General features: G+C 39.2%; 8 protein-coding genes across 8 annotated transcripts; 3 read left to right on the top strand and 5 right to left on the bottom strand.

The window, feature by feature from the left end:
* Positions 1–234: 234 nt before the first annotated feature.
* On the top strand, positions 235–1,375 carry MONOS_6707 (uncharacterized protein). Its single transcript, XM_067876958.1, has 2 exons — positions 235–444; positions 527–1,375. The coding sequence occupies exons 1-2, from the start codon at positions 274–276 to the stop codon at positions 1,046–1,048; spliced, it is 693 nt and encodes a 230-aa protein (XP_067731304.1). The 5' UTR covers positions 235–273; the 3' UTR covers positions 1,049–1,375.
* A 4,085-nt stretch (positions 1,376–5,460) lies between these two features.
* On the bottom strand, positions 5,461–9,673 carry MONOS_6708 (malonyl-CoA:pyruvate transcarboxylase; the record flags this gene model as incomplete). Its single annotated transcript, XM_067876959.1, has 4 exons — positions 9,349–9,673; positions 8,249–9,282; positions 5,538–7,558; positions 5,461–5,468 (listed from the first exon to the last, which is right to left on the bottom strand). Exons 1-4 carry the CDS (start codon positions 9,508–9,510, stop codon positions 5,461–5,463), a joined length of 3,225 nt encoding a protein of 1,074 aa, XP_067731303.1. The 5' UTR covers positions 9,511–9,673.
* Positions 9,674–9,707: 34 nt separating this feature from the next.
* On the top strand, positions 9,708–13,615 carry MONOS_6709 (pyruvate-ferrodoxin oxidoreductase (PFO)). The gene has a single exon (XM_067876960.1). It carries the CDS (start codon positions 9,720–9,722, stop codon positions 13,407–13,409), a length of 3,690 nt encoding a protein of 1,229 aa, XP_067731302.1. The 5' UTR covers positions 9,708–9,719; the 3' UTR covers positions 13,410–13,615.
* Positions 13,616–13,746: 131 nt separating this feature from the next.
* Positions 13,747–14,307, top strand: MONOS_6710 (putative transcription factor S). Its single transcript, XM_067876962.1, has 3 exons — positions 13,747–13,849; positions 13,934–14,019; positions 14,076–14,307. Exons 1-3 carry the CDS (start codon positions 13,759–13,761, stop codon positions 14,208–14,210), a joined length of 312 nt encoding a protein of 103 aa, XP_067731301.1. The 5' UTR covers positions 13,747–13,758; the 3' UTR covers positions 14,211–14,307.
* Positions 14,243–15,283, bottom strand: MONOS_6711 (putative 40S ribosomal protein S2-1). Its single transcript, XM_067876963.1, has 2 exons — positions 15,246–15,283; positions 14,243–15,176 (listed from the first exon to the last, which is right to left on the bottom strand). Exon 2 carries the CDS (start codon positions 15,171–15,173, stop codon positions 14,352–14,354), a length of 822 nt encoding a protein of 273 aa, XP_067731300.1. The 5' UTR covers positions 15,174–15,176; positions 15,246–15,283; the 3' UTR covers positions 14,243–14,351.
* Positions 15,284–15,577: 294 nt separating this feature from the next.
* Positions 15,578–17,171, bottom strand: MONOS_6712 (uncharacterized protein; the record flags this gene model as incomplete). Its single annotated transcript, XM_067876964.1, has 3 exons — positions 15,578–15,921; positions 16,009–17,058; positions 17,121–17,171. 3 exons carry the CDS (start codon positions 17,169–17,171, stop codon positions 15,742–15,744), a joined length of 1,281 nt encoding a protein of 426 aa, XP_067731299.1. The 3' UTR covers positions 15,578–15,741.
* Positions 17,172–17,202: 31 nt separating this feature from the next.
* MONOS_6713 (putative carbon catabolite repressor protein 4) lies at positions 17,203–19,180 on the bottom strand. Its single transcript, XM_067876965.1, has one exon. It carries the CDS (start codon positions 19,165–19,167, stop codon positions 17,653–17,655), a length of 1,515 nt encoding a protein of 504 aa, XP_067731298.1. The 5' UTR covers positions 19,168–19,180; the 3' UTR covers positions 17,203–17,652.
* A 183-nt stretch (positions 19,181–19,363) lies between these two features.
* Positions 19,364–27,770, bottom strand: MONOS_6714 (uncharacterized protein; the record flags this gene model as incomplete). The annotated part of the gene is made up of 1 exon (XM_067876966.1): positions 19,364–27,770. The coding sequence occupies one exon, from the start codon at positions 27,768–27,770 to the stop codon at positions 19,653–19,655; it is 8,118 nt and encodes a 2,705-aa protein (XP_067731297.1). The 3' UTR covers positions 19,364–19,652.
* Between the last annotated feature and the right edge of the window lie 191 nt (positions 27,771–27,961).

Genomic DNA, 27,961 nt, shown 5'->3' with positions numbered 1-27,961 from the left:
TGCATACCACAAATCAAAATTTTTCTTTTATTACAATATTTATGTGCAATTCGGTTTAACTTGATCTTATAAAACAGTCGCTATTTCACACTTATCATATTAATAATAACAAGTGCAAAATATTACCATTCAAAAATACAAAGCACCACTCAATCATTTATGATCCATTCAAAATTCTATTTTTCCGATTTTGACTCAGGATCGATTCAAACTTTTTTGAATAATGTTTTTGATCAATTTGAATTCTTTAAAACCGAAAGTTTACCATTTTCAATGTCATCGTCTCAAAAACCTGAAACAATCGATGTCGAATTGCAGAAAACACCAGAAAAGCCGGAGATTGCACAAAGATTGGAACAATCACATCAGCAACCTTTGTCCCCATCTCAAATTGAAGAAAAGCAGAAATTAGCAGAGCAACGAAGAGAAGCAGAAGCTGAACAAGTTTACTAAATTGGATTTGCCTTTTATTTCTTTTCAAAGCATGTGTTTTTTCAAAATTTTTGATCATTTTTCTGATTGTCAGAGACGGGAAATGGAAGCCAAACGAGCTGAACGACAAGAGCAAGCAAAAAAGAATCGAGAAGAGCAAACTGCAAAGCAAAAAGAGCAATCTGCAAAAGTTGAAGAATCTCTTGAGGCGGCACAAAAAAGAAGAGAAGAACAGCTTAAACAGATTACTGAAAAAGCAAGTAAGCCTGGTCAAAGAGTTGAAGGAGTTGCTGCTGCTTTGCAAGAAAAAGAAGAGGCAAAAGCGCAACAATATCTTGAGAGTCATACTAAAAAAATGGAAGCTGCACAAGAGCGAAGAGAAACTCAGTTAAAAGAAACCAAAGAAAAGGCCCACAGCGAGGTTGAAAAAGTTTCATTAGCAAAACAAGCACAAAAAGAAAAAGAAGTCAAGGAAAAGGAAGAGGCTCAAAAAGCTCTTGACGAGAAAATGAAGGAACATGAAGAACGAAGAGCTGCAAAAGAGGAAGAAGTTATCGAAAAAGCAAAAGAGGATATTTCAAAGGTTGAAAACATTAAAGAAAAGAAAAAGGAATAAATGAGATAAAAATATATTCGAATCAAGCATTCTTTACGAAATTTTAACTTTTCTTCTTGTGGTGAAACTAAATATTTTCTGACTTGATAACTTTATGCCATTGTTTATTTTTGAGTTTCTTTCCTTTGATCAGCTTTTTTATTTTTAGGGAATTATTTTTTGTATGTTTATTTGCTCAAAGTATATATCAACTTGATTTTGTTTTAAATTGTAAATTTTCCATCAACCATTTAAAAAATCAATAAATTATTTTTGACTTTTAAAATCGATTGCAGGTCGATTAATCGAACTAAATTCAATTATTAGTTAAACATATTTTGTTATAAATTTTCATGTGTAAATGCTTCAAAAGAAACAAAATAAAAATAAAAATAAAAATTTAAACTTAATAAAAACAAGATGGTTCATTTCTTTTGTAATGGGAAGAAAATCATAGGTTTCTTATTTCTGTTACACATAGTATTGTTGAATCTCTTTCTTTATTCATTTATTTATGAAACAACATAATTTTCCTTTTCAATGAAAGATATAATTTCTAACAAAAATGGAAATTTTGAATTAATTGAAGAAATTTTCGAAAATCTGAAATAATAAATAAAATTTTTTAATCTTTTTTGAATAATATTTACAATCTGAATTCTTTAGATTAAAAGAAAAAGCAGCTTATTTTTGTTAGCCCTTGTCTTTTATAAAATAAAGAAAAAGAAAAAAAAAAAAAAAAAGACTGACTTTCTTCAGGTTCCCTGTTTTCCTCTCTGAAAAAATGGAAATTTTTAGGTGATTATTATTAAAATCATATCTTTTTTCGGGGTTGTGATTTTCAAAGATTTTCAGTTTTTTGAAAGAAAATTTTGATTCAAAAGAGAAGAACAATAATTAATATTTTTCAAGACAATTGTTAACACAGAATCAAAGATCAAAATGTTTTCAATAAGCTTTTCAACTGTTTAATGTTCATTTGTTAACATACAAAATTAATTTTTAAACGGGAAATTATGTGTGAAATAATGTCACTTCAAAAATAATCACCTATATGCATTCTCAGTTGCTATTCAAAAAGATAATGGTGTTGTTTTTTATTATATTATTGTCTTTGAGTTACACATATTAACATGAAAGGGTTTATTCTTTTTCAATCAGATTTTTTTTCTGTTGATGAATCCAATCCCATTTCTTTCGGATTTTTCATTAACTCTCAAATTATTGACAAATAAAAATTATTTTATTAAATGGAACGCTGTTTTATTCAATGGTTTAATTTTTTTTATTTAATTATGTTTTTATTTCCTCTCAAAATCCTTCAAAGTAATTTCAATCGTTTCACAATCCAAAGTATTCTTTCTTTTGCACTCATTATTTTTTGAATAATATATTTTTTAATATGTATTATTCTTTTTGAAAAGTCGCAAATGTTTAATCTTCACCTTAATCAAATATTTCATATTTTAATAAAATTTTTGTTTCCACTGACAAATCTTCTTAAGAATGTCAGAAATAGCATTATCCAGAAATTGATTCCATTTTTGTTAAGTTTGGTGTATGTCAACAAATATTTGAGCAATATATGAAGTTTTTGATTGATTGGATAATTAACCATTTGCGACTTTTCAGAAAGAATTTCCCATATGTCTTTTCATGAAGTTTTCATTGCAAGTGAACAAAATATGTGATTATTTTTGAAATCAAAACTTTTTTCGGGATATTGGTTTTTCAAAATATGTTTGTCATGGGAAAGAGGTTTTTTATTCAAACTGTTGAATTATCACTCCTGTTTCAAAAACAAATGCTTCACCTGAAATTAACATGAAGATGTCTTTTGCAAAAAATATGAACTTTTAAATGTTCCTTTTATAATATTCAAGAATAATTTTCGAACCGATATTTTTGAAAGAAAAAATGGAACAAAATATTTGGCTTCAGGCATTTTTATTGAAAAATTATGCACTTTTTTATGACTTTTTGCGATTAAAAAATGTGAAATAAGTGAGTTTATTTTTAGAAATACATGTGAGGTCACAAAACATTTTGCGATAACATCAATGATGTTTGTTTTCAATAAAGAGAATCAAATTTATTTTGAAATCTGATAAAGTTGAATAATGTTATAAGTGAAACAATTTTTACTTGCTCTGTGCATAAAAAGCTTGAAAGTCCATATTTTCCCCCAAATATGATTTTATAAATAATCACACATATATATCAAAAGTTGTTCATCCATTGTCTGAGTATAGAGTTGAACCAATCATTTGCCCCGTAATTCATCTTTTCATTGAACAATTACACAAAATAAAACAAGTGAAAGCTACAATAAAACTAAAGAAGAAAGGGAGAACAAAACTGAGGAGCTGCGAAATGTGGAATTTATTGTGAAACAAAAATAGAAAAATTCTCACACGTTTGTAACTCTTGATAAAAGAATGAAACTTGCTTTGCTCCATTGGAAATACTGTCAAGAAAAATCAGAATCATTTCATTAAAGTGAATGAACATTTACTACAATTATGATATCAAGATGTCTTGCTAAGTTGAGAAGCGGAATTGACATTTTTTTCCGTTGAATCAAAAAGGAAGAAAGGAAAAAGCATATTAACAATAATTCAGCGAGATTTATAAAGAAAATTTTCGAAAGGATCCTTTGACAATATCTTTGATAATGTCAAAAGAAATGTCCATCGTAGGAAAAACAATTGAAAGAACAATATTTCATTTTTTTCTTTCTGAAAAAAAAAATGAAAATACAATAATATTGCTGATCCTTGCATTTGAAAGTTAAACAGTCAGACCTTCTTTTGGAAATACAGAGAAAAACAAATCAATTCGAATGGCTTTCGTTGAAAAGCTTTCCGAATATGGGTGATTATTTTTAAAATCATATTATGACAATCTGATTTTTCAATAGAAAATTTGTTTCGAACGAAAAGAATGTGCACAAAAAAGGAATATAGCTATTTAGGTGTTTTTTTTTCTCTTGCATTTATCTCAGGCATCGGATTATGGAACAATAATCATAAGTTTTGCATTTGTTTGAAAAAATTAGTTACCAAAAACATTGAACGACAAAATTATCAACACCACGAAAAAAGATATGATTTCAAAAATGATCACACATATCAAATAAACAGTGCTGAAATATTTTTCTTTGGTGATTCTTTTTGATTTCATATGGGTGATAATTTTTGAAAACATAACTTTTTTCTAAGTGTATATTTTTTAAAGTGATAATTTCTTTGGAGAGGAATTATTCATTCAAAAGAAAAAAAGAATAATTATTGTTTTCAATCACAATGTTTGAGATTATTTTCATGTAGAAGCTTTCATTAAAAATTGTTATTACATATCTGTATTCATATATCATTGTTTAAAGTGAATTTTCATATGGAATATTATGATAGATAAATATAGTTATTATTAAAATTACACTTATCAACATAACCTTTTATATAATTGTTTTTGTATTCATTTACAAAGAAAATCCTTAAAGTGTGAATCATATAAGTCAACCTCTAACAAGTTGAAAAAAAGTTAAACCAAAAGATAAAAACAGGTGTCGATAGAATAAAGCAAACAAAAATAAATTCCACTAAGAATATTGATTGTTTCAACAGAAAAGACCATAATTCCTGAATTGTTCAAAAATTCAAAATAATATTATTCACAGTTTCTGTTAACAATCAAAAGATCAAAAGCATCTGTGTCCAACATGTTATCATTCTGTGTGGTACATTTGCAAAAAAATTGTTCTAGGTCGTATGTTGTGCTTAAATCAATAAATTACAAAAATCTTTATTGACAATTATAAAAAGTCATAAAAATGGAAAATTTTTCTAAATTTTTATTATTTTCTCAATAATTCGAAATTAAAAAAAAAAAAAAAAAAAAAAAAGTGTTCAGTCTATACATTTAAATGTTTGATGCAGATTACGCTCCAATGATGCTGATAAAGTTTTCATTTTAATTTTAAATCAGAGCATAAAAAAATTGTGTTATAATCAATCACTCCAACTATTTTTAAATATTCACTAAATTTTAAAACTTGACCTTGTTACAATAAAGATCAATTAAATTGTAAAAAATGAACAGGCAAAAAATTTAAAACATAAATGTACATATTAGAATTGTAATGATTAATAAAAAATCTGCAGTAATAATAGAAAATTAAACCTCTCAATTAAAAAGACATACTAACATTATCAAAATATTATTTAAGAATTAAGAAGTTTTGAAATTATAATGAGACTTGACTCTTTGATAAAACAAAATGTTTATTGGCGAGTGTTCTTCTGAGTTTGAAATTTGTTTTTCGAACGATAAAATGATCACTAAATACATACAAATCGAGGCTGAACAGAAATAATAAATGAATATGCCATCCTGTCATTTCACACTCAAAAGCTACATAGTTAAAAAATCCATTAAACAACTTAATTGGAAACAATTTTGAAAAGAAGAGTGTTGACGAGCACTTTGTTGCCAGTCTTCACAAACACACCCATCACTTTCCCGTCAAACGGCGCCTCCAGCATCACGTCCATCTTCATTGCTGTGATCTTCCCAATCACCTGCCCTTTCTTCACCGCATCTCCAACTGCCACCTTCACCTCGCTCACAATCCCTGGCATTGGCGCTGCAAACTGTGTCTTGTCCTTCAAGTCTGCTTTTGTCCCCACGACAGCTGCCTCCAACTTCGCCTCTGTCTTCACCACAAACTCCACCCCGTTCACTTTGATGATCACCTTCCGTGTGGAGTCTGCATCGATCGGCGAGATGCGCTTCAGCTCCACATTCAGCTCAATCATCTCTCCACTCTTCACATCACTCTCTGTTGATGATGATGAGGATGAGGATGAAGCAGATGATGATGAAGGTGCCAATGAAAGAGCAGCCTTCAGATCCTCGTCGATTCTCTCTGCCGGCAGACGGATGACTGCCTGCTGCCCAACCTCCATCCCGTAGAAGAACAGCGGCGTCGGCACAAACGTCGCCATCGTCCCGAACTGCTCCACAAACTTCAGATACCCCTCAAACACAGGCGGGTACATGATGTGCGAGATCACGTCCCTGTCCGTCGGCTCTCTCTTCAGCCGCTCCCGCAGCATCTCCCGCAGCTTCCCAAAGTCGATCGGCGGCAGCGCCTCTTCTGCCCCGCGCACCTTCTCTCCTTTCAGCACTCGCTCTCTCAGCGCCAGGAACTCCGGCGACAGCTTGTACGGCTCCTTCCAGTGGTGCGGATACCCCAGATTCCCCTTGAACAGCCCCTTCACCGACTCCGGGTACGTGATGTCGATCTTCCCCTCCATCACGTCCTTCGTCGTCAGCCCCTTCCCCAGCAGGAACAGCGCCAGGTCTCCCACACACTTCGACGACGGAGTCACTTTGATCAGGTTCCCCAGCATCTTGTTGCAGTCTCTGTACATGTCGAGTGCTTGATCCCACTTGTCCCAGATGTTCAGCGCCTTGCTCTGCGACAGCAGGTTCGTGTACTGCCCCCCAGGGATCTCGTGCTCATACACACGCGCAGTCGACGCCAGCTGCCCGCTCTCCAGATGCCGGTAATACGACCGCACCACTCCGAAGTAGCTCGCCAGCGGCTCAACCGCTCGGAACGGGATCAGCGCTGGCCGTGGCGACCGCTCTGTCGCTGCCAGAAACGCATTAAGCGAAGGCTGCGACGTCAGGTCAGACATCGACGACACTGCCAGGTCGATGATCTCGCACCCGTGCTGCGCCATCATCAGGCACGTCGCCAGCGCATTCCCCGACGTGTTGTGCGTGTGGAAGTGCACCGGCAGGCTCGTCGCACCCCGCAGCGTCTTCATAAACGCCTCCGCATTCTGCGGCTTCAGCAGCCCCGCCATGTCTTTGATCCCCAGGATGTGTGCCCCGATCCCCTCAATCGACTTCGCCAGCGACGCATAGTACTCCAGCGTGTACACCTTCTCCTTCGGATCATTGAAGTCCCCCGTGTAGCAGATGCACACCTCTGCAATCTTGTTCGCCTTGATCACCGCACGCGTCGCCGACTTCATCTTCTCCACGTCGTTGAAGCAGTCGAAGATCCGGAACACATCGATCCCTGCCTCTGCTGCCACCCGGCAGAACTCCTCCACCGCGTTGTCGGGGTAGTTCGTGTAGCCCACCACGTTGCTCCCTCTCAGCAGCGCCTGGAAGCACAGATTCGGAATCCGCTTCCGCAGCTCCCGCACTCTTTCCCACGGGTCTTCCTTCAGAAACCGCAGCGCCACGTCGAACGTCGCCCCGCCCCACATCTCCAGCGAGAACGCGTTGTTCATCACTTTGCTCATCTCCTCTGCTGCCCCCACCATGTCGCTTGTCCGCATCCGCGTGGCCAGCAGCGACTGATGCGCATCTCTCAGTGTGGTGTCTGTGATCAGCACACGCTTCTCCCGGTGCGCCATAATCCACTCCTTCACTGCACCCGGCCCCTTCGCATCCAGAATCGCCTTCGCATTCTCCTTCGTCAGCGCCTTCTGCTCTGCTGTGAGTGTCTCGCTGTATTCTGCCAGCGCCGCCGTCGACTTCTCGCACGGCAGCGCAGGCAGCTTCTGGAACGCCACCGACTGCCCTGTCTTGAACTGCGACTGAGGCGCATTCATAATCAGGTCGCACAAATACTTCACAAACTTCGGCGCTTCCGGCGATGCTTTGCGCGCAGGACGCTCAGCCGCTGGCTTTCCTGCCTCTTCCTCCTTCAGCTGCGCAATCACTGCCGGATCCATCTTCAGAAACGGCCCCATCTTCCGGAAGCGATTGTAGCGGTGCTCCACAAGCTCATTCTGGCTCATCCCGTCGTACTTCTCCAGCTCTGTCCACAGCCACGCCACCAGACGCTTCTTCAGCTGCGGATATTCCTCGTACGTCTCTCTCGCCCTGCCCAGATCCTCCTCTTCCCAGATGATCCCGTCGATCGCCCCTTTCTCCAGCAGCTGGTCTGCGTAGATCTGCTGCACCTTCGCCAGCTCCGCCACATCCTTCGGGAACTGCTCTGCTTTGTGCGCCTCGTCCTTGTACCGCCCCAGAATCGACGCTGCCCCTTCAGGCGAGATCGCCCCGTACCACGCAGACGAGCACATCGCCACGCTGTTCCCCATCCCCAGCCCAAGCGCCCCGCCGCTCCCGCCTTCGCCCAGCACACACGTCAGCAGAGGCACCTTCAGCGACGACATCCGCTGCAGATTCGACGCAATCGCCTCGCTCTGCCCGTCTGTCTCTGCTGAGAACGACGGCTCTGCCCCCACTGTGTCCACCAGCGTCACACACGGCAGCCCAAACTCCTCCGCCAGGTCAAACAGCCGCCGCGCTGTTCGGTAGCCGTGCGGCGTGGCCATCCCATACCCCATCGACGCAAACTCTCCTTGCGTGTGTGCCTTGAACGTCCCTATCACAACAACGGTTCTGCCACAGTGGCATTTCTTCTTCTCTCCCTTCTCACCTTTTTCTTCCTCGTCTTTCTTGCAGCAGCACTCGCAGCACACTGGAAGACGTGCAAGTCCACCGTGGATGCATGAATCAGTCCCTATTTTGCCATCTCCGTTCAGCTCCACATAATCCTCCAGCACATTGAAGCAAATGTCTTGTGCTTGCACACGGTCAAGCATCCTCCCGCGGTTGTGGTCCTTCTGCTCAATAACCCTTTTTGTCGTAAACTGCTCCTCTTCGCTCAGCGCCGGCAGCTCCTTTGGCTTCACCTCCTTGTTCGGGAAAACAAGCAAGCTGAATATTTGCTCAGCAAGCTTGATGGCTTCTTCCTCCGAGTCCACAAGAAGGTCGAGCTGTCCGTGCTCGTACAAAAACTGCGCTGACTGGAATGCAGGTGGGCACGCTTTGTCGTATTGATTTTGCTTTTGGTTGTACATTGTGTTCAGAATAACGCCTGGCCCAGCAAACCCAATTCTTGTTCCCTTGATACCGATTCGCACGTCTGCCTGCATTGCATACGATGCGCTCACACCACCGTATGTGGGGTCTTCAAAGACGGTGATGAATGGGAGTCCTGCCTTTTTGTGTGCAGCAGCTGCAACTGAGACTTTCGCCATCATCATCAGCGCAACTGTTCCTTCTTGCATCCGGACACCTCCTGATCTTGTCGAAATCACAATCCCAAGCTTGTTTGCTGTTGCATACTCAAATGCAAGTGTCAGCTTTTCTCCTTCTGCGCACCCCAGCGAGCCTCCAAACACTTTGAAATCCATGTCTGCCCGCACATATTTCAGACCCTAACGCACAAGCATTCGCACAAGCAAGCAAAAATGTTACATATCAACAAAAGATTGCTTTCATACCTCGTGCTCCACAACAAATGCTCGAACACCGCAAAGTGTTTCTGTTTTCGCTATCTCTGTCTTTAATGCTGCCTCATAGGGCTTTGCACCAAACGAAAACTTCAGAAAATCAGTCGATGCGATGTCCTCAAAAATTGGTTTCTTTATCACTTCTGCCGCCATTAGAATAGAAGATGCTTCTCCAATCCTCGAAACCCTTTATAGAGTCATTGCTCTTTATGTTTATGAATTGCATTTAACAACGCTCATATATGCATAAACGTAGAGTGCAAGTTATTAAAATGTCAACAAAACTTTTCAATTCCAAAAACGTAAAAAACGTTTTCCAAAGTCTTAAATAAGGTTTTGATTGATCTTTTAATCTAGAAGAAATGTCTCAGAATAAGGTAATTTATGCTAATATGGATGGTGACGAAGCAGCAGCAAATGCCAGTTATCCATTCATCGAAACGACGTTTTTATATCCAATCACTCCGGCTACAGCAGCAGCAGAGTTAGTTGAAAAATGGGCTGCTGAAGGAAGAAAGAATATTTTTGGTGAAGTTCCTGTTGCTCGTGAAATGCAAGCAGAAGGAGGTGTGGCAGGCGCGATGCACGGTGCCGGAGTTAGTGGAACATTATCAGCTACATTTACTTCATCTCAAGGTCTTTTGTTGATGATTCCGAATATGTATAAGCTTGCTTACGAAATGGTTCCTTGTGTTATTCATGTTGCTTCTCGTTTGGTTGCGCATCATGCTATGTGCCTTTACTGTGATTATAGTGATGTTTTTGCTTGCAGAGATACTGGATTTTCATTTATGTGCTCAGCCGATCAACAAGAATGCCTTGATCTTGGAACAATATCTCACCTTGTTGCTGCAAAATGTCGCATTCCATTCCTTCATTTCTTTGATGGTTTGAGAACTTCACATGAAATCCAAAAGATTCAGACCATTCCGGACAATGCAATAAAGGAGCTTTTCCCCTTTAAGGAAGTTGAACAATGGAGAGAAACTCAAGCAATGAGCACAGATCATCCAACAATGCGTGGATGCGGTCAAAATGGTGATATATGGTGGCTTTGTTCCGAAAGAACTGCACCTTTCTTCAAAGCTCTTCCAGATGAAGTTGAATCAATGATGGAGAAATTTGCTGAAAAAACAGGAAGAAGATATCACGTTGTTGATTACTATGGTGCACCCGATGCAGAAGACGTCATTGTTGTTATGGGATCAGCAGCTAACACAGTGATGGAAGTTGTTTCATACATCAATCGTCAAGTTGAAGCTGGAAAACCAGGCCGTAAAGTTGGTGTAATCAAGGTTCGTCTTTTCCGTCCATTCCCAGCAGCAGCAATGTTGGCAGCTATTCCAAAGACTTGCAAACGATTGTGCGTTTTGGATCGTGTGAAGCAAGTTACAGCAGCAGGAGAGCCAATGTTCCTCGAAACGCTTGCTGCAATTCACGAGACTGATCCTGCCCGCTTGGCAACCATGGATGTTATTGGAGGCAAATTTGGTGTTGGTGGATGTGAATTCAATCCAATGCACGTGATTGCTGTATTTAACAATCTTAAGCAAGATAAACCAAAGCGCAGATTCTGTGTTGGAATTGAAGATGATATTTCTCACACTTCACTTCCAATTGGACCTGTTGTTTCTACAGTACCAGAAGGAACGGTTCAGGCAAAATTCTTTGGTCTTGGAGCGGATGGAACCGTCGGATCGTGCAAATCAGCTATTCAGATGATTGGAGAAGGAACAGATATGTACACACAGGGCTATTTCGTGTTCGATGCAAAGAAGACAGGTGGATTTACATTCAATCATCTTCGATTTGGAAAAGAAAGAATTCTCAGTGAATATGAAATCTATGATGGAGATTACGTTGCGTGCCATCATCATTCATTCCTCACCAAATTCAATGTTACTGAATCATTGAAAGACGGAGGTATTTTTGTTTTGAACGCCCCATGGAACTCAAAAGAAGAAATTGAGGCAGGCATTCCAGCATATGCTAAAAGCACAATCGCTAATAGAAATGCAAAGTTTTATTTGATCAATGCATTTGACTTGGCAGAAAAACTTGGTCTTCGTGGACATATTAACATGATCATGTCTGTATGCTTCTTTGCATTGTCAAAAGTTATTCCAGTGGACAAAGCCATTGAAATGCTGAAGGCTTCAGTTAGAAAAATGTATTCAAAGAAAGGTGAAGCTGTCGTCAAGCAAAACACTGATGCTATTGACATGGCCTTATCTGCATTGAAACCATATGAATACAATGTTGATGAATGGAAGAATGTTCATGTTGGAGATATTGCGAAGAAAACCGGAGACTCATTCATGGATGAAGTTGTTGTACCTATTCTGAGACAAGAAGCCCAAAAGCAACCCGTCTCTGCTATGACACCAGTTGCCACTGGTATTTTCAAAGCAGGTACCGCAAGAACAGAAAAACGTGGTGTTGCTACACATGTTCCACATTGGAACGAGCAGGAATGCATTCAATGCAATACCTGTGCATTCGTGTGCCCTCATTCTGTGATTCGCCCATTTGTATTTAATAAAGAAGAATCAGAAAAGGCACCAAAGGGATTCATTGGAGTTCCTTTGAAGGGAACAGTTAAACCTATTGAAGGTGATGAAAAAGAAGGAGAAGCAAAAGAATGGTTTTATCGTATTCAAGTATCTGCTCGTGATTGCTTGCAATGCGGGTTATGCGTATCTGAATGCCCGAAGAAGTGCTTGACCTGGAGGCCATTCCTTGGTGGAGAAGGTGTTGATGAAGACGATGCTAATTGGGAATTTGGTGAATCATTGCCCAAAGAAAGAATTCGCCGTGCATTTACCGGAAAGAATCCAAAGGATTCACAATTCCAACAGCCTCTTCTTGAATTCCATGCTGCTTGTGCAGGTTGCAACCAACCAGGACACATGAAAGTCATCACCCAATTGATGGGTGGAGAGGTGTATTTATCAAATGCAGTCGGATGCTCAATGATCTGGGGAGGATATACTCCAACTTCTCCTTATACCACAGATGTTGATGGTGTCGGACCTGTTTATGCAACATCTCTTTTCGAAGACAATGCCGAATTTGCTCTTGGAATGTCTGTTTCTGTTAGAAAGAGAAGAAATATTTTGAAAGGAAATGTTGAAAAAGCCATTGCAGCCGATGCAGAAATTCAACTTCCAGAAAATATTAAGAATGAAATGCAAAAATTACTTGAAAGCTGGGATGATTATGGCGAATCACATAAAATTGCAGTTCAAATCAAGAAAGATCTTTCCGACTTTGTGCCAAAATTGGAATCAGATCCTGCTTCGCCAGTTCACAAGGATTGTTCTCCTCTTCGCTTGGTTTACCACAATCGCGATCTCCTTGCAAGGAAGTATGTGTGGGTGCCAGGTGGAGATGGATGGGCATATGATATTGACTTCCATGGAGTTGATCATCTCTTGCATTCTGGTGAAGATGTAAATGTTCTTATCCTTGATACCGAAGTTTATTCAAACACAGGTGGCCAAGCAAGCAAAGCTACCCCAAGAACTGCACAGGCAAAGCTTGCAACTGCAGGAAAACTTGGAAGAAAGAAGGACTTCGGATTGTATGCAATGCAACTTGGATGCTGCTATGTTGCCAGCGTTTGCATTGGTGGAAACAGAGCACAATATATTAAAGCTGTTATGGAAGCTGCATCATTCGATGGACCATCAATTCTCATTGCATACTGCCCTTGCATCGCTCATAATGTGAAGGGAGGACTTACAAATTCTCTTGAACAGCAAAGATTAGCTGTTAAGAGCGGATATTGGCCTTTGTATCGTTATGATCCAAGAAGAATTGCATCCGGAGAAAATCCATTGATGATTGATAGTGTTGTTGATGTTGAGAAAGATGGAATGGATGGAGAATGGAAGAATTCGTTATATAAATTCCTCGGAAATGAACTTAGATTTACAATGGCTCTTCCTTCATCTCCTCCTATGGAAGAGAGGATGAAAGCTATTGCAGAAGATGTGGCTGAAAAGAATACAAAGATTAGACGCATGATTGCCGTGTTTAATCCAAAGTAGAACTGTTATATCATAGAATTTTTAAAATTAATTCTTTCTTTTAAGCTGTTAAAGTAAACTTTTCTTTAATTCTCTGTAAACAATATATATTGTTCAAACTCTCACACAAAACTTCAACCTCTTTATTTATGTTGTTATGTTTTTTACAATGAACATTCACACAATAACTCAGTTTTTGATATAGAAAAAGTTCTATTTTTTCAAAACGGAAATACAATAAAAATATTTTTATATTTAAACGTAAATTTCCAAAAGAAATAAATATATGGAGAAATAATTGAAGTTATACGTATATGATAAACGTTTCTAAAATTATGATTTGATCTGTTAGTTATAATATTTTTTTGAAATGGATTTCTGCAACGTTTGTGGAACTTTACTCGAATACCAATCATTAAAAGTTGTATGCAGGAAATGTTCATGGCAATGCCCATATAGCAGTATGGATAATTCAGATTTTATTCTTTGAAAAATAGCAATTTGTTTATAATTATTTTATATCTGCTTTTATTGGTAAAATTTAGCATACAAAGGAAAAGTTTCACAAAAAGTGATCAAGTTTTCTGTTCCAGTTGAAGAAAAAGTTACAGGAAAAGATGAAAAAGCTGTCGTATGCTTTGTTTCATTTGTGTTAATAATTTTGATCAATGAAATAATATTTCAAAGATTGACGAAACATGTCCAAAATGCGGCCACGGAAAAATGTTTTATACAACTATGCAGCTTCGAAGCGCTGATGAAGGTCAAACAGTATTTTATGAGTGCATGAAATGCGGGTATCGTTTCTCGGTAAACAACTGAGAGCAGTTATTGATCATTTAGTCTCCATTTCACATGCATTTCATTTTTTGTTTTAAAAGTTAAAAATAATAACTAGCAAACAAGAGTATCGTGTTAAGATTTGGAATTATTATTAAAATTCAAATCGAGAAAAAACAATTTTTAATATTTTGCTTTTGCCTCTTGAGCAAGCCATTGTGAATATTCTTGGTATGGCGTTTGTGGGAATGGAAGCTTCTTCCAGAGAGATGGTGTGAGATATCTGTATGTCTTGCACAAGGCAAAGAATGTTGCTTTAACGAAGTTGCCCATTGTGTTTGTTTTTCCGTGTGAAGAAGTGAAAACATCTTCAACACCAGAAAGTGCAAGAAGCTTCTTTGACACTGGAGCAGCAACCAATCCAGTTCCCCTTGGAGCAGGAACAAGACGCACCTGGACTGAACCGCATTTTCCAGTAACTTTCATTGCGACTGTATGTGGCTGACCAATATTGTTACCCCAGTATCCAAGACGAACTGGAATCATGGCCAATTTTGCTGCAGTCATGGCACCACGAATAGCACCTGCAACTTCCTTTGAAACTTTCACTCCAAGACCAACGTGTCCGTGTTGATCTCCGACCATCACAATAGCCTTGAAACGAGTTCTTTGTCCTGCATTGGTTTGCTTCTGGACAGCTTGCACTTTCATCACTTCCTCTTTCAGTGATTCTTTTGGAATATATTGGTCAATGATATCGGCTTCTTTGATTGGAAGAGCATGAAGATAGATATCATGCAAATCGCGAATCTTTTTCGCTTTAACAAGACGTCCAAGCTTTGTAACTGGAACCCATGCTTGTTCTTCTGGTTTTCTTCCTCTTCCAGCTCCACCTCTTCCACGTCCACGTCCACGGCCTCTTCCTCTTCCACCATCGCTTCTTCTTCCTTCACCACCTCTTCCAAATCCACCACGGCGTTGATCGGACGATCTTTGTCTGTCCATATACTAATAAAATAAAAATTGATAATGAATGTTGAAAGCTTTATTAACAAGGATATCCAATTTAAATCAAACATCAACTTTTCTCTTTCTTTAGATCAAGTTTCCCAAGTTTTTGCACATTCATTTTATGTATGATGGTATGATCTTTTAAAAAGAAAAAATATTAAAATATAAATTACAATGAAAGGAAGATATATAGCTTCATATTATTTCAAAATAATACTTCTTTAATTAATAATAAATCTTTGGAGAAATGTTCTTTTTTTGAATCATTTTTCTCATCATTCAGCTCATATTTCTTTCAGATATGACTTGCTTTCAATTAATTTTTGCAACACAGTAATTATTAGCCAGTTCAATCAATAGCTGTTCTCAATGTACAAAACACAAAATGCATTGAAACGTAAAGAAATTTATGTGTTAAGCTTCAATGTTATACAGAAATCTTAATAAAAAATAGTAAATCAATATGCAGTGAAAATGAATGCAAATGAAATGATTAATTGAGAGCTATAAAATAGAGAAATGAGATGATGAAAAAAGCTAATTGAATGTGAAGTGATCTGCATCATGCAGAAGGTTTAACTCTGACATATGAGAGCACGCAAACTTCATTATCAGAGTAATTTTCAAGCACAAATTGTTCGTATGGAGGTACAACAAGCATGGAATGCAGCTGAGGTTTGATGGATGGATTCGAAGCTGGTCCAATTGTGATGTGAGGCGAACCTTGAGCAATGAAAAAAATCTGGTTTTTAAAAAGAAGAAAAGAATTAAAATATAAAACAAAACAAAAAAGATTGTAAAAAACATTATGAACAGAATCAAGTCATACCAAGTGCGACTTTCCATTGCGAAATGAGTTGCGAAAACTGTGACAAGAAAGAACTACTTTTCCTGCAACATAATTTTCTCCTTTGCACAACACAGGGAAAAATTCCCTCGTCGAAGAATGTTTTGAAGAAGGATTTTGCGGTTTTGATTCAACATCCTTTGCATTTTTCGGCTGTTTTTCTGGTTCTTCTGATTTTTTTCTTGTTTGAGATGGCTGAGGTTCCTCTTTGTCTTTTATCATAGGCCTTTTTCTGTCTTTTGGTAAAATCTTTTCTTGAGGCTGATCTGCTTGCTTAATAAACGAAGAGTTTTCCATTTCCTCTCGTGTTTTTTTTTTTGGAATGAAATCTTGATTATCCTTATCTTCTTCCATTCTCCCAAGGCTTTCCAGAAACTTACTCTTAACGCTTCTTTCATCTTGAATGGATGCCTTTTTCGTTGAAGTTGTGCTCTGAGGCTTGATTCGTGCATCTATAATCGATTCATTTTCTTTGGTTAACTTAAATGTGACATGCTTCTTTTTTTGCTCATCTTGTTCCTTATCTTTGTCTGCAAGCATTTTTTTCTTTGTAATATTTTGAAATGCAGATTCTAATAAACTTGTGGAAGTTTGTTCAACAAGTTGCTGTGAAGATGATTGACGAAGTGGATGAGATGATCGAGACGTGGGAGAAAATTGAGTAGAAGATGCTTGAAATGTTGAAGTTGATTGCAAAACAGGTTTGCTGCGCGAAGACCCGCTAGAGCTTCCAAGTATCATGTTTAAAAATGGATTTTCAATATTTTGTGTTGATTTTTCTTTTTCAGGAGATTGAGAAGTCAATGGAAGTTTTTTTTGGTCAACATTATGACTTTCTACGCTTTTATCATCAAGTTTAGGCTTCGTTGCTGCTTCACGGATCATGGGGAGAGATATTGAAGGTTTGTCTTCAGAAAACGAATCAATTTTCCTTTCGACTACTTCTGGTGTTTTCAAAGCAGCAGCCGGAGATGACCTTTGGCGAAAAGCAGTAAGTTCTATGTTTAAAATCGAATCTGAAGGAAATGTACCCTATTTTTTTCCCCCCCCAAAGCGGTTTTTAAGTAAATAAATAACAAAAATTTGAATCAAACAACAGTTTTATTTGCAAGAGGAGTTCCAACGGCAGAAAAAGAACTGTACATTTACAATAAAGTGAATAATCCTATTCAGATATAGAAATATGACCTATTCTTAAATTTGCTTTGCAACGAAACAAAACAAAAGATTTCTAAGAAGTGCAACAAAAATAAAGTATAACTAATAAAAAATTATAAAATCACTAATATAAGTACAAACAAAGCAAGGTAGATTATAATTTTTCTATTCAAATCAAAATTCGATTCAGCAAAAATGAAATCAAATTGATTTGATCTTTCTGCACCCAATATAATATATTTCTTCATGAGTTAATTTAGCGGAATTATCAAAATGAACGATGAATTTACGTTATCGCATATGAACAATAATATGAAAAACGTTTTATTTGAAAGATTCATAAAGTTAAGCACGAAAATTGTTAACTTTAACATTTCTATTTATAGATAATTAATTGTAAAGAAAAGCTGAAAAATAGTTTTTTTTCCATAACAAAAAGGAATAGCTTTTTGATAAATATATTATAGTTTATTTCCCTAGAAATAATTTAAAAAATGATTGTAAAGAAATATGATCAGATCCACAGCGACAACTTGGAAGAGCAACGTGTTGCGACAATAATTCATCATTTGGAGGAAGAAGAATTCCAACGCAACTTAAAGTCGGATTAACGGACGATTGTACAGATGAAGAAGTCATTGAAGGAGATGTTGAAGATGATGCTGAAGAAGAAGAAGAAGAAGAAGACGGATGCTCAGATAGAGAAAGTGATGAGGAAGATTCAGTGGAAGAGTTACTTGTAGGAGTTGCTGACGAAGTACTTATTTCTCCATGCTCACATTTTGACCCTATTGTTCCAGGCGAGAAAAGCACATAGTCAAGACACCCTTTAAATCCAGCAGTAAAATTGGTATATTTTGGCTCAGCACCAAGTATTTGATGGTAAGAGGAGCAAAGAGGCAAAATACTGCCATATGAATGACTTAATGAATCCATCTCATTTTGCTCTTTTCTTTTCTCTTCTTTAATTCCTTTCCATAGAATTTCTTCTTCCATTGAATAAACATCAGATTCCCTTTCTTTCTCTTCGCTTTCTTTTTTGGGGAGTTGCTCATGTTTCGAAACATCATAATCAGCTAATTGAAGTGATGAATGAGTACATAGTTTGTATACATTTGAATCAGGCAATGAATTAAAATCTCCGCAAACAAATGTTCCGATTTCTCGTACAGCCATTTCTCCCTCTTTAGTTTGAAGTTCTTTTAACAATTTTCTTCTAAAAATTGAAAGTTCTCTTAAAAGGCATCTCATCTGCTCTGTCTTTAGAGCATCCAAAACAGGATCCCAATATAAATGAGTACTTGCCAAAAACATAATATTTCGGTAATTACATGTTCCATCAGCATCTGGCACAATGGATGGGTCAATAATTTCGACACAAAGAAGACATCCAATATTATCTGTTAGAAACACCTGAAGGAAATTGGGAAGTGTTGCAACTTTATTTAAGAAATTACTTTCCTCGTCATCAGCTTTTGCTTCTTCAAAGTTTTCACCTTTGTAGGTCTCCTTCAGCGGTGCATCTTTAAATATGAATTTCGCATATTCTGGATCGATCGAAATAGAAAGTCTATTATAATCGACAATCTGTTGACATATCAATTTAAACTTTGATTTTTTAAGAAGAACAGCAACTCCATCAATTCTTTTACTGCTTCTACCTTGCAAAAGTTGAAAAGTTGATGGTCGATTGAAAAAGCAAAAATCATATTGTCCTTCAAAATTTTTCTTTAATATTTCCAACAAATCCACTTCTTGCAAACAAAATATATCTGAATTCAAAAAAGTCATTTCATCCACAATCCGCTTTGACCGAGTTCCTTGTTTTCTGTCTGTATTCGCTGAATATGGAAAATACTTCTCAGTGCACAATTTTTGAAGTAAAATGTTAAACGAGCTTATCGTAAAAGTCTTTTCTATATTTTCTTTTGGTAACGAAAGTTGTCTTTCATTCACAATAAGAGTTTCGTTTTTTGAAGTCATTCATCACAATATTAAAGGACAGATCTTATTAATTACGTTTAATTCCATCAGTTCAAATCTGTTGTCTATAATTCACTTCGAATTTATTAATAATGTTTAAAAATTTGCACTTTAAAAAAAATTCCATTTGAATCTTTTCTTTTAAAGAGATCTCAATATGTTTGACTAAATGGATAAAAAAGGAATTCAAAATAATCTTTCATTATCTAATAAAGAAAAACTAACTGAATGAAACGCAATTGGAAAAAACTAACAACATTTGCATAATTCTATTTGTATAAAAAAAGAATTATTAAGACTTCAACATCAAGTGATGAAGAACAAAATAAAAACATCAGTGAAAAGATAAACATATTATTTGTGGGATGTTGAATCAACAAATAAAATTAAAAATAAAATTAAAAATAAAAAAGAATAAAGGAAAAGAAAAGTTTTTCAATATCAATAGAAATACCATTGAATATAAGATAACGCTCTTTGGTTTCTTAATTCAGATAACCGCAGCAATTCGGAGCACCACAAGTACACTTAACCTTCTTCTCATCTGGTTCAAACGGAAATTTGTAATCGTATGTGAGCTCTTCACCAGGAAGAATGTCTCTTTTTGCATACAAAATGATCTTTTTCACATACTTGTATTTTCGGTCGCCCATCCAACGATGCTCCCGCAGGCGCCGCAGTTCTCTTTCGTATTCGCGCTGCTGGTCGGACTCTTCAAGAAGCATCGTCAGCTTCTCTTTGGCCTTGTTCTTTGACACTTTCAGCAGATTCTGCTTCTGCCTCTGTTTCCTGTCTGACTCATCTTCAGCAGGCCCATCCTCTCCTTCCTCGTTTTCGTTTCTCTCCACAAACACGCCTGCAGTCTCTTCTTCGTCATTCAGCTGCACATCAACGATTTCTGCCCAGCAGTTTGGCGAGCACGAGTGGTTGATGTACCTCGCCTTGTTCCCGTCCTTCGTCGCATCCACCATCACCTCCTCGTCCACACCAAAGATATAAGACCCGCCATCAGCCCCGCTCTCCCACTCGTAGACACGCTCCCTCAGCCCGCCCACACCCACACTGACTCTGGCGCCGCTGTACTCGATGATCGGCACCCCGCGGTGGATGAAGGCACACGCAAACAGACCGTGGCTGTGGATTCCCGAGCGCTGCATCGACAGGTTCTTGTCCTGCTGCGACAAAATGACACGTAGCGCCTGCCATTCGAGGTGTGTCAGCGTTGTTTTGAAGGCAAATGACAGCACGTAGTCTGTTGGAGGCACGACAAACGGGATTCGTGAGGGAGATAACGCATCTTTGCCTAATGCAGAACAACAACGTGAAGTGGGAACAGAATTGTTTTCAGTGGAATTTAACTGAGATGGAGTGTCTGATGGTGCTTGAGTGGGTGTAATGATATCAGGAATAGATGGGTTGAAAACAGACATTTTCTGCATTTTGTCTCGCCTTTGTACTTCTCTCTGAAGCACATCAGCTCTTGTTGAGTCAATGATGAACAACCGGCACTTCTGACAGCTCAAACGGAGAAACTCATCCAGGTCTGAAGTGCTGCCTTGATCTGCCTGTTCACAATCCTCGCTCTTTGATTGCTCGCTCTCAATTTCTTCATTTGATGACTCAATTTTAACCTCAGAATCCTTTTTCAAACGTCGCATTGCCATCACACGCTCCAGTGCATTTGAAGAACTAGAAAGTTCAACATTGTCTTTGCTAATGTTATATTCGGGCTTATCGTCTTCAACTGTCAGATAGATTTCCTTAAAGTTAATTCTTTCATCACAATGACATGTCAATTTGTTATCATCTCCTTCAAATCCATTCGCATATGAATCTTCCTTTACCATGGATTTTGTGGAATGACAGAATGAATTGCTGTTTGACAACACAGAAATAACATCATCATTTGGCTTATCTTCCCACCCAAAGCGCAGCAACGCATCTTTCTCTGCCAAATCATAAACTGACTTCACTCTGTCTGCCAACGAGCCGATGAGAATGTCTCTGAGTGTTTCAGACTCGCTCTTCTTCTCCTCGATCCATTCGCCCAGCGTCAGCCAGCCATCTCTTTCGACATTAAAAGACGGCAGCGACTCAAACGGATGGCCCAGCGACAGACGATCATCGTCCCGCCCTTGCCTCAAGCAAATGGCGCGGTCAAACTCCTCTTTCATTTGCCTGACAGGAAACAGCTTGTGCATTCCATTCACAGCATCAGTTTTGATTGCATCGCTCGACGCATTTGACTCACTCAAAAAGGAGAAGTCGTCAGAGAGCACTTCTTCGTCGTCAAAGCTGCACAGACTCAGCTCTCTTTCTGACTCGCAGCTTTCGTCGTCTCTCTCGCTGATGGAGGAAGGGATTTGGTCCAAATACTCAATCATCGTCGGCCTCGGATATGTCTGTGATAAGCATGCATCGCGTGTCAGAAGTGTCAGAAGTCTTTCTTCAATCTGTGGCTTCACCTCAACAACAGGCGATGGGTCGAAATAACATGGAAGCGTGTAATTTGAGGTGAACACTGAATCACTCGCTTCTTTGCCTTCGAGTGCAGAGCATCGAACTGCCAAAGGCTTCTGCATTGAGGATGAATTTGATTGACCTTCATCAGAATTCTCTTGCTGTGAAACAGACAATCCTTTCAAAGGACTCTCCGTTGAAATTGTTGATGAAGACTGACGTAACAATAGAGAGGAAAACGAAAGTGGATATGAATTTGCATCTGAATCTGTTCTTGAAGATGCAAGTTTTGGGGTGGAAGACATGACATTTTCAGATAAAATGCAATTCTTTTCAGAAGATTCATTTGGGCTCTCTGATGGATTCTTTGGTGTTGCAGTCAAGTTGAGTGTGGAGAACTTCAGCAGCTCTTCGTTTTGCTCAGGAAACTCAAGAGAATTCTTCGAAAGCAAAGGCAAAGAATCCAGAATGAGAGCATCATCTGCTTTGATAAGCAATTGACTGACACTCTGATTTTCCTTTTCACCTGCTGCTTTGCCATCAGCCCTAATAACAGATGGAGAATTACCGGACACAGCCAAATAAGCAGGAGATATTCCATTGCTTCGAGAAGCCCTGACACCCGGTGACAAAGAAACAGCACGAGAGCCACCAGCAGCCGGAGAAGGCGAGGCAGAGGTGAGGCTGTGCTTCCTCCTCTGCCGCTGCGTCATCCACTTTTTGAGCCCTTCGTCGTGCGGAAAGAACTCACAAGGGTTGAAACCTTTCTCCACAGCTTCCATAATAATTCGCATTTTCTGGTGTTTCAGATCATTTGCATCGTTATCTTCAATAAGCGGCTGTGGATTTACGTTCTCTTCAGTTTTCGGCTTGACTTTTTCTTTCGCAGCCTCGTTCTTCTTTTTCATTGCTTCTCTGTAGATATTGCGTCTTGTTGTGCTGACTTTTGGTTTCTCCTTTTGAGCCTTCTCTTCTTCCTCGCTGCTGCTCTCGCTGTCTGAAAGCGCAAACAACGACAACATCGCGTCTCTTTCCTGTGTCCAGAACTTCCTCGAAAACCTCAAATTCAGCCTGCGCTCTTCTTCTTTCTGCTTCTCCTTCAGCTCCTGCAGTCTTTTCTCTCTCCGCTTCTCTTCCTTCTCCTGCTTCTTTGCTGCCATCTCTCTCTTCGCCTGCTCTGAGTCTTCTTCTCTCCTCGACGACTTCGCTTTGGCCTTCTGCTGCTCCTTCAGCAGCTTCTTCGCTTTGGACATCTGCATCTCCCGCCGCAGCAGTCGCAGTTTGTGGAACGTGTTGCCGCTTTTGTAGTAGAACTGCTCGTGTTCGGGTGAGAACCAGTGGTCAATGTCCTTCAGCTCCTTCAGCTCTTTCTTCTCTTTCTCTTTCTTCTTGTCCTCTTTGCCTCTATCTGACTCATTTGTAGAATGCCCAGACTTTTTGTGCTTCCCCTTTTCATCTGAACGCTGCTTCTTTTTATCTGCTTTCTTCACCCCACTTTTAGTCTTCCCTTCTTCATTCTCAACATCCTCACCTTGTGCCCTGCTGGCGTCTATGCTCTCGTCAAATGATTGGCCAGACATCAACTGAAACAGCTCTTTGATAAACCGCTGCTCAATCTCATGCTTCTTCTTGGACTTCTTCGGACTCTCCTTTGAAGCATCATTCCCTTCATTCCCTTCATTCTCTTCGTTGCCTTCGCCTTCGTTGCCTTCTTCTTCTACCTCTTCTTCTTCCTTGTTAGTGCTTTCAATTTCACTTTGCTCAGCCTCTGACTCCACACCAGCTGTCTTTGAGCCTTCTGAAGAATCACCACTGGATTTCTCCTTCTCAGAACTTTCATTTTCTTCCTTCCCGCTCTCCGAAGAGTTGTCATCTGTATCGTCTTCTTTAACCACCCTAACCTTTTTGTCCGGCCGTCTCAAGCGCAAAATTCCTTTCCTTCTCAGTTCACTTCTTTCTGTTGACTGCCGTTTCGTCTCCAGACTTCTTTTCCCCTCTTCCTCTGTTGTGATCTGCAGCAGCTCCCGCGGCACCTTCCGCATTTTCATTCCCTTTCCAGCTTCTTTCTTTGCCTCTGCCTCATTTTTGTGCTCTTTCACAGTGCTATCTCTCAACACGCGGTCTGATTTGAAGATTTGTGGGTGTCCTCTTCTTCTCTTCTTCTTCTCCTCTTCTCTTCGCTTCTTCGTCTTGCTGCTCAGCATCCCTTTGATCTTCAATGCTTGCTGATGAAGAGACTCTGCCTCTGCTTTTGCCTTTTCCTCATATTCTGCATCCAGCTCTGCGATTTGCCCTTGTTCGGATTCCTCTTTTTCACTTTTAGATTTTTTATGTGATTTGCCTTTTTCGCCTTTTTCCCCCTTCCTTTTCTCTTTTTCCTTTTCTTTCCCTTTCCCTTTCTCCTTTTCTTTCTCAGTCTCAGTTTCCGTCTCTTTCTCTTTCTCTTTCTCTTTCGACTTATTATGATCTTTTGACCTGAAACTGAACCTCTTTTTACTATCAAAATGCATCCGCCTCAGTTTTTCCTTCAACTTTGCAATTTGATTTTTCTTCCTTTCAATTTCCTCATCTGTCTCAGATAGTTCATCGTTGTCTTTCTCCTCCTCTTCCTTCTCTTCCTCCTCCTCCTCCTCTTCTTCTTTCTCTTTCTCTTCTTCTTCTTCTTTCTGCCTCTCCGATTCCATTTCTCCAATATTCAGTGCACTCAATTCTCTTCTCCCCCTTTTCACTTTTTTAGTCCTTTCCTTTCCTTTTTTATCAGCTTTTGTCTGAACGACCTGCGAATCTTCGTTTGGAGATAATTGTTCAGCTGTTACTTGTTCCACATTCATATTTCTTGATTCATTGTCACTTTCCTTTGCCTTCTCAGCTTCTTCTTCTTCTTTCTTAACATCTTTTTCTTTGCTCATATTCCTTTTGTCTTTCTCTCTATTTTGATTCAATTTCAACTTGAATGTTCCTTTCTTCCTTTCAACAGACAAGTCTTCCTCTCGTTTGCTCAATGCTGCTCTCACAACTGCTTCTTCATCTTCATCTTCATCTTTGCCTTTTTCACTCTCTTCTCTAACAATTCGCCTTTTTCCAATAATTTCATTTTCCCTTTCCGACTCATCTGTCTCCAGTTCTGCATTTCGCAGTGATTCTTTGAAGAGCGCTGCTCTCAGACTGATTTCTCTATCGTGCTCTTCTTTGCTCTTTGTCTCCTCGCTTTTCTCTTCATCTTCAGATTCATCCTCAAAGACATTGTTATCATTGACTTTTCTTTCTCCTTTTTCTCCTCCTTTTTCTTCTTCCATTTCTATCTTTTGTGTGTGTTTTCCTCTTGTGCTTTTCTCATGTGTTGTTGATTTTTGCTTCTTTTTCTTCTCTTCAGTCGATTTTTTGCTTCTTAGAAAATGCTTTGCTTCTTCGAACTTTTCCCCATCCACTTCTCTTCCTTCTTTCTGTTCTTCTTTCTCTTCTTTCTCTTCTTTCTCTTTCTCTCTTTCTCCTTCTTCTTTATTCATTTTTGCCTCTTCATTTCGCTTTTTGCTGGATTTTCTTTTGCTTCTTTCTTCAACTCTTTCCTTATTATCTTCTTCTTTCTCCTTCAATTTCGGTTCGTCCTTCAAAACTTGTTCTTTTTCCTCTCCTTCTCCTTCTCCTTCTTCTTCCAATCGAATTCTCTTTTTCAGTTTAATTTTCAGCTTTTGATTCGCAAAACTTCGTTTCTCTCTCTTCTCTTCAGAAGATGCTGGTAATGCTGCTAATTTTGCCTCAACATTTTTCTCTTTTTCTTCCTCATTTTTTTCATTCTTTGACAGTTCTCTTTGTTTATCTTTTTCCATTTGTTCATTTTTGCTTGAATGACGCTCAGTTTTGACCTGCGGAACACCACTCTGCTTCAAAGGAATCTTTATCATCATTTTTTTGGCCGGCACTTCAACTTCACTCGTATTCTTATTGCTTGATTCGATCATTTGCTCACCGGAAATTTTCTCTTCTTTTGAAACATCATCATCAAGCGATACTTTTTTCTCAGAAACATCTTCTTTCATTGTCTTTTCCAGTTCATCTTGATTGCGTTCTGCTTCATGTTTGTGTTTCTTCACGTGCAATTTCAATTTGTGCCTCGAACTTTTCTCTTCAGTTTTAGCTTCTTTTTGCTTGTCAACCGAATCCCTTTGCGAATCTGAACTCTTCTTCGAGCTTTTCGCAGCTTCTTCTTCAGATTTCGCCTCTTTTTCCTTTCTGTGCTTGCTTTTTTTCTGCGAATTCTTCTTATCACTCTTTCTTGCCTCAGCTTCATTCGCCTCCACAATCTTCTTCAGTTCCTGTGCATTTTTGCTGTTGGCCATCATTTGCAGCAGCATAAGCAGCTGCATATAATTCGGGTTGGCTGCTGATGAAGAGGCAGGATGTTGCATAGCATGTGTTTGAAGTGCATTTTGGCTTTGCATAGATAGCGCAGAAGAGGCAAGAAGCATCGAAGCCAGCTGAGGGGCAGCCACAGACAGCTGCGGAAGAACCGCAGAGGGAAGCAAAGAGGCTGCAGAAAGCAAAGCCGGCTGCTGCTTTGCCAGATGAAGAAGCAGCTCAGCTGCTGTGGCAGGCTGGCTCAGTGCAGGCCGGGAAGCTTGAGGCTGAGAATGGCTGGGCTGAGGACTCAGCTTGAGGGGAAGAACAGGATTGGTTGTTGTCGCTCTGTCTGTTTTTGTTGCTTGTGACTGATGTGGCTTAAGCGATGGTGCTGGTGCAGGTTGCACAGGGACATTCAAACGAACAGGAGTAGGCACAACCTGCGGAACAGGGCGGATTGCGGAAGAAACAGCGGGAAGAAGGGCGATGCTGCCTCGAGAATCAGGCAATGGCTTGGTAACAGAAGGTGCGGTGTGTGTTGGGTGCTGCTTTGGCCGAGTCAGTGTGATTGGTGAAAGATGAGGAACAACAGACGATGAAGGAGCTGCTGGTGCTTCCTTTGAAGTGAAAAGCTGAGTTATTTGAGGACGCATCGAGGGAGAAGAAAGAGTGCGAACGGGCGACAGAGAAAGACTTTTCGGAGAAAGAGGCGTTTGTGAAAGAGAAACAAGAGGCAAGATAGAAGGAGATGGGAGTAAAGGAGATGACGAGGAAGGAGGGTGATGTGACAGACGACTCGAACGCGAATTAGAATGTGAATGCGAGCGCGAAATTGCAGGTGCGGGTGTGGGTGAAGGTGATGGCGAAAGTGAAGCTGAATGGTTGCGGTGATGTGTTGATTGAGCAGAAGGATAAGGAGTCGCTGAGCTTTGAGAATGATTTGACATGAATTGGGAGGGAGATTGAGTGTGTAATGATTGAGATGTTTGTGATGAATGAGAATGATAGGAGCTGTGATGCGGTATAGATGATGTGGAAGATGAAGAAGGTCGGTGTTGTGGAGAAGAAGATGACTGACTGAAAGATGGTTGAAGTTTTTGTTGTGAATGAGAATGGGTGGAATGAGTATGTCCTAAACTTCGATCGTTAAAAGAATGCAAATAAGATGATGTGTGTGCATCAGCACTTTTGGCATCAGAAAGGTTCGTTGTATCTTTAAGCGAATGAGATGATCCTTGATGATGATGCTCAGAGAAAAGCGTTATTATTGTTGGCAATGCATGATCAGTGCCAATTCCTCTTTGCAATTCTCCAGACCAGACATTTCCTCCATTCATCAAAATTTCCATTTTTTTAACTCCTCGTTTGTTATCAGAATGATTAACATTATAATTCCAAAGTCTTATTTCCGAAGGTTGAGGAAATAATCCAATTTCAGGAGATGGCGTTCGTACAATGATTTCGAGCATCATCCCAGATGAACAATGATATGGAGCCTTCCAAGCTTCTTTTTTGATGGCGTTACTTGGAACTCTGGAAAGAAGAATCCCCAATGTTGAAGCAGCTTCGGAAAATGTTATTACTTTTGAAGGTAAATCATGCGAATGCAAAGAGTCTTCAACCTTTCTAGTCGATAGACGATGGCTTGTCCTTTCTCTGATGCTTATCATATTTGGATGTATGCAAATCTGTCTGTGAAAAGAATCAAAAAACTCAATTGCATTCAATCCAACTTCTGAAGGATGTCCCCAATTTGATAGAATTCTGAATCTAATTTCCCAATCACTTTTGAGGGATGTCTGCATTTAATACAAGTATGTTTCCCGCAATTTGGCCAGAAAAACAGCAAATTAATCATAAACGTAAATTAAGATCAAAAATGATCAGCTTTTTAGATAAATAAGAAATCGAAACAGTATTTTGTTTATATGCTATAAATTCGAAAGCAGTGGACATATTTATTTTTTTAGTTTTTGAAAGATGCATTTTATCGAAA

The sequence above is a fragment of the Monocercomonoides exilis genome (genome assembly GCF_001643675.1).
Source record: "Monocercomonoides exilis strain PA203 chromosome Unknown scaffold12-1864167, whole genome shotgun sequence".
NCBI classification, from domain to species: domain Eukaryota; phylum Preaxostyla; order Oxymonadida; family Polymastigidae; genus Monocercomonoides; species Monocercomonoides exilis.
The sequence above is the reverse complement of the archived record's forward strand: the minus strand, read 5'-3'. Positions and strand labels throughout refer to the sequence as shown.

Excerpts from the sequence above, each read along its gene's own strand:
- MONOS_6707 (XM_067876958.1), top strand. The coding sequence starts at position 274 with ATGTCATCGTCTCAAAAACCTGAAACAATCGATGTCGAATTGCAGAAA. Across the intron at positions 445-526 it reads GAGAAGCAGAAGCTGAACAA|AGACGGGAAATGGAAGCCAA; the intron begins GTTTACTAAATT and ends TCTGATTGTCAG.
- MONOS_6709 (XM_067876960.1), top strand. The coding sequence starts at position 9,720 with ATGTCTCAGAATAAGGTAATTTATGCTAATATGGATGGTGACGAAGCA.
- MONOS_6710 (XM_067876962.1), top strand. The coding sequence starts at position 13,759 with ATGGATTTCTGCAACGTTTGTGGAACTTTACTCGAATACCAATCATTA. Across the intron at positions 13,850-13,933 it reads ATGGCAATGCCCATATAGCA|CATACAAAGGAAAAGTTTCA; the intron begins GTATGGATAATT and ends GGTAAAATTTAG. Across the intron at positions 14,020-14,075 it reads GAAAAGATGAAAAAGCTGTC|ATTGACGAAACATGTCCAAA; the intron begins GTATGCTTTGTT and ends AATATTTCAAAG.
- MONOS_6711 (XM_067876963.1), bottom strand. The coding sequence starts at position 15,173 with ATGGACAGACAAAGATCGTCCGATCAACGCCGTGGTGGATTTGGAAGA.
- MONOS_6713 (XM_067876965.1), bottom strand. The coding sequence starts at position 19,167 with ATGACTTCAAAAAACGAAACTCTTATTGTGAATGAAAGACAACTTTCG.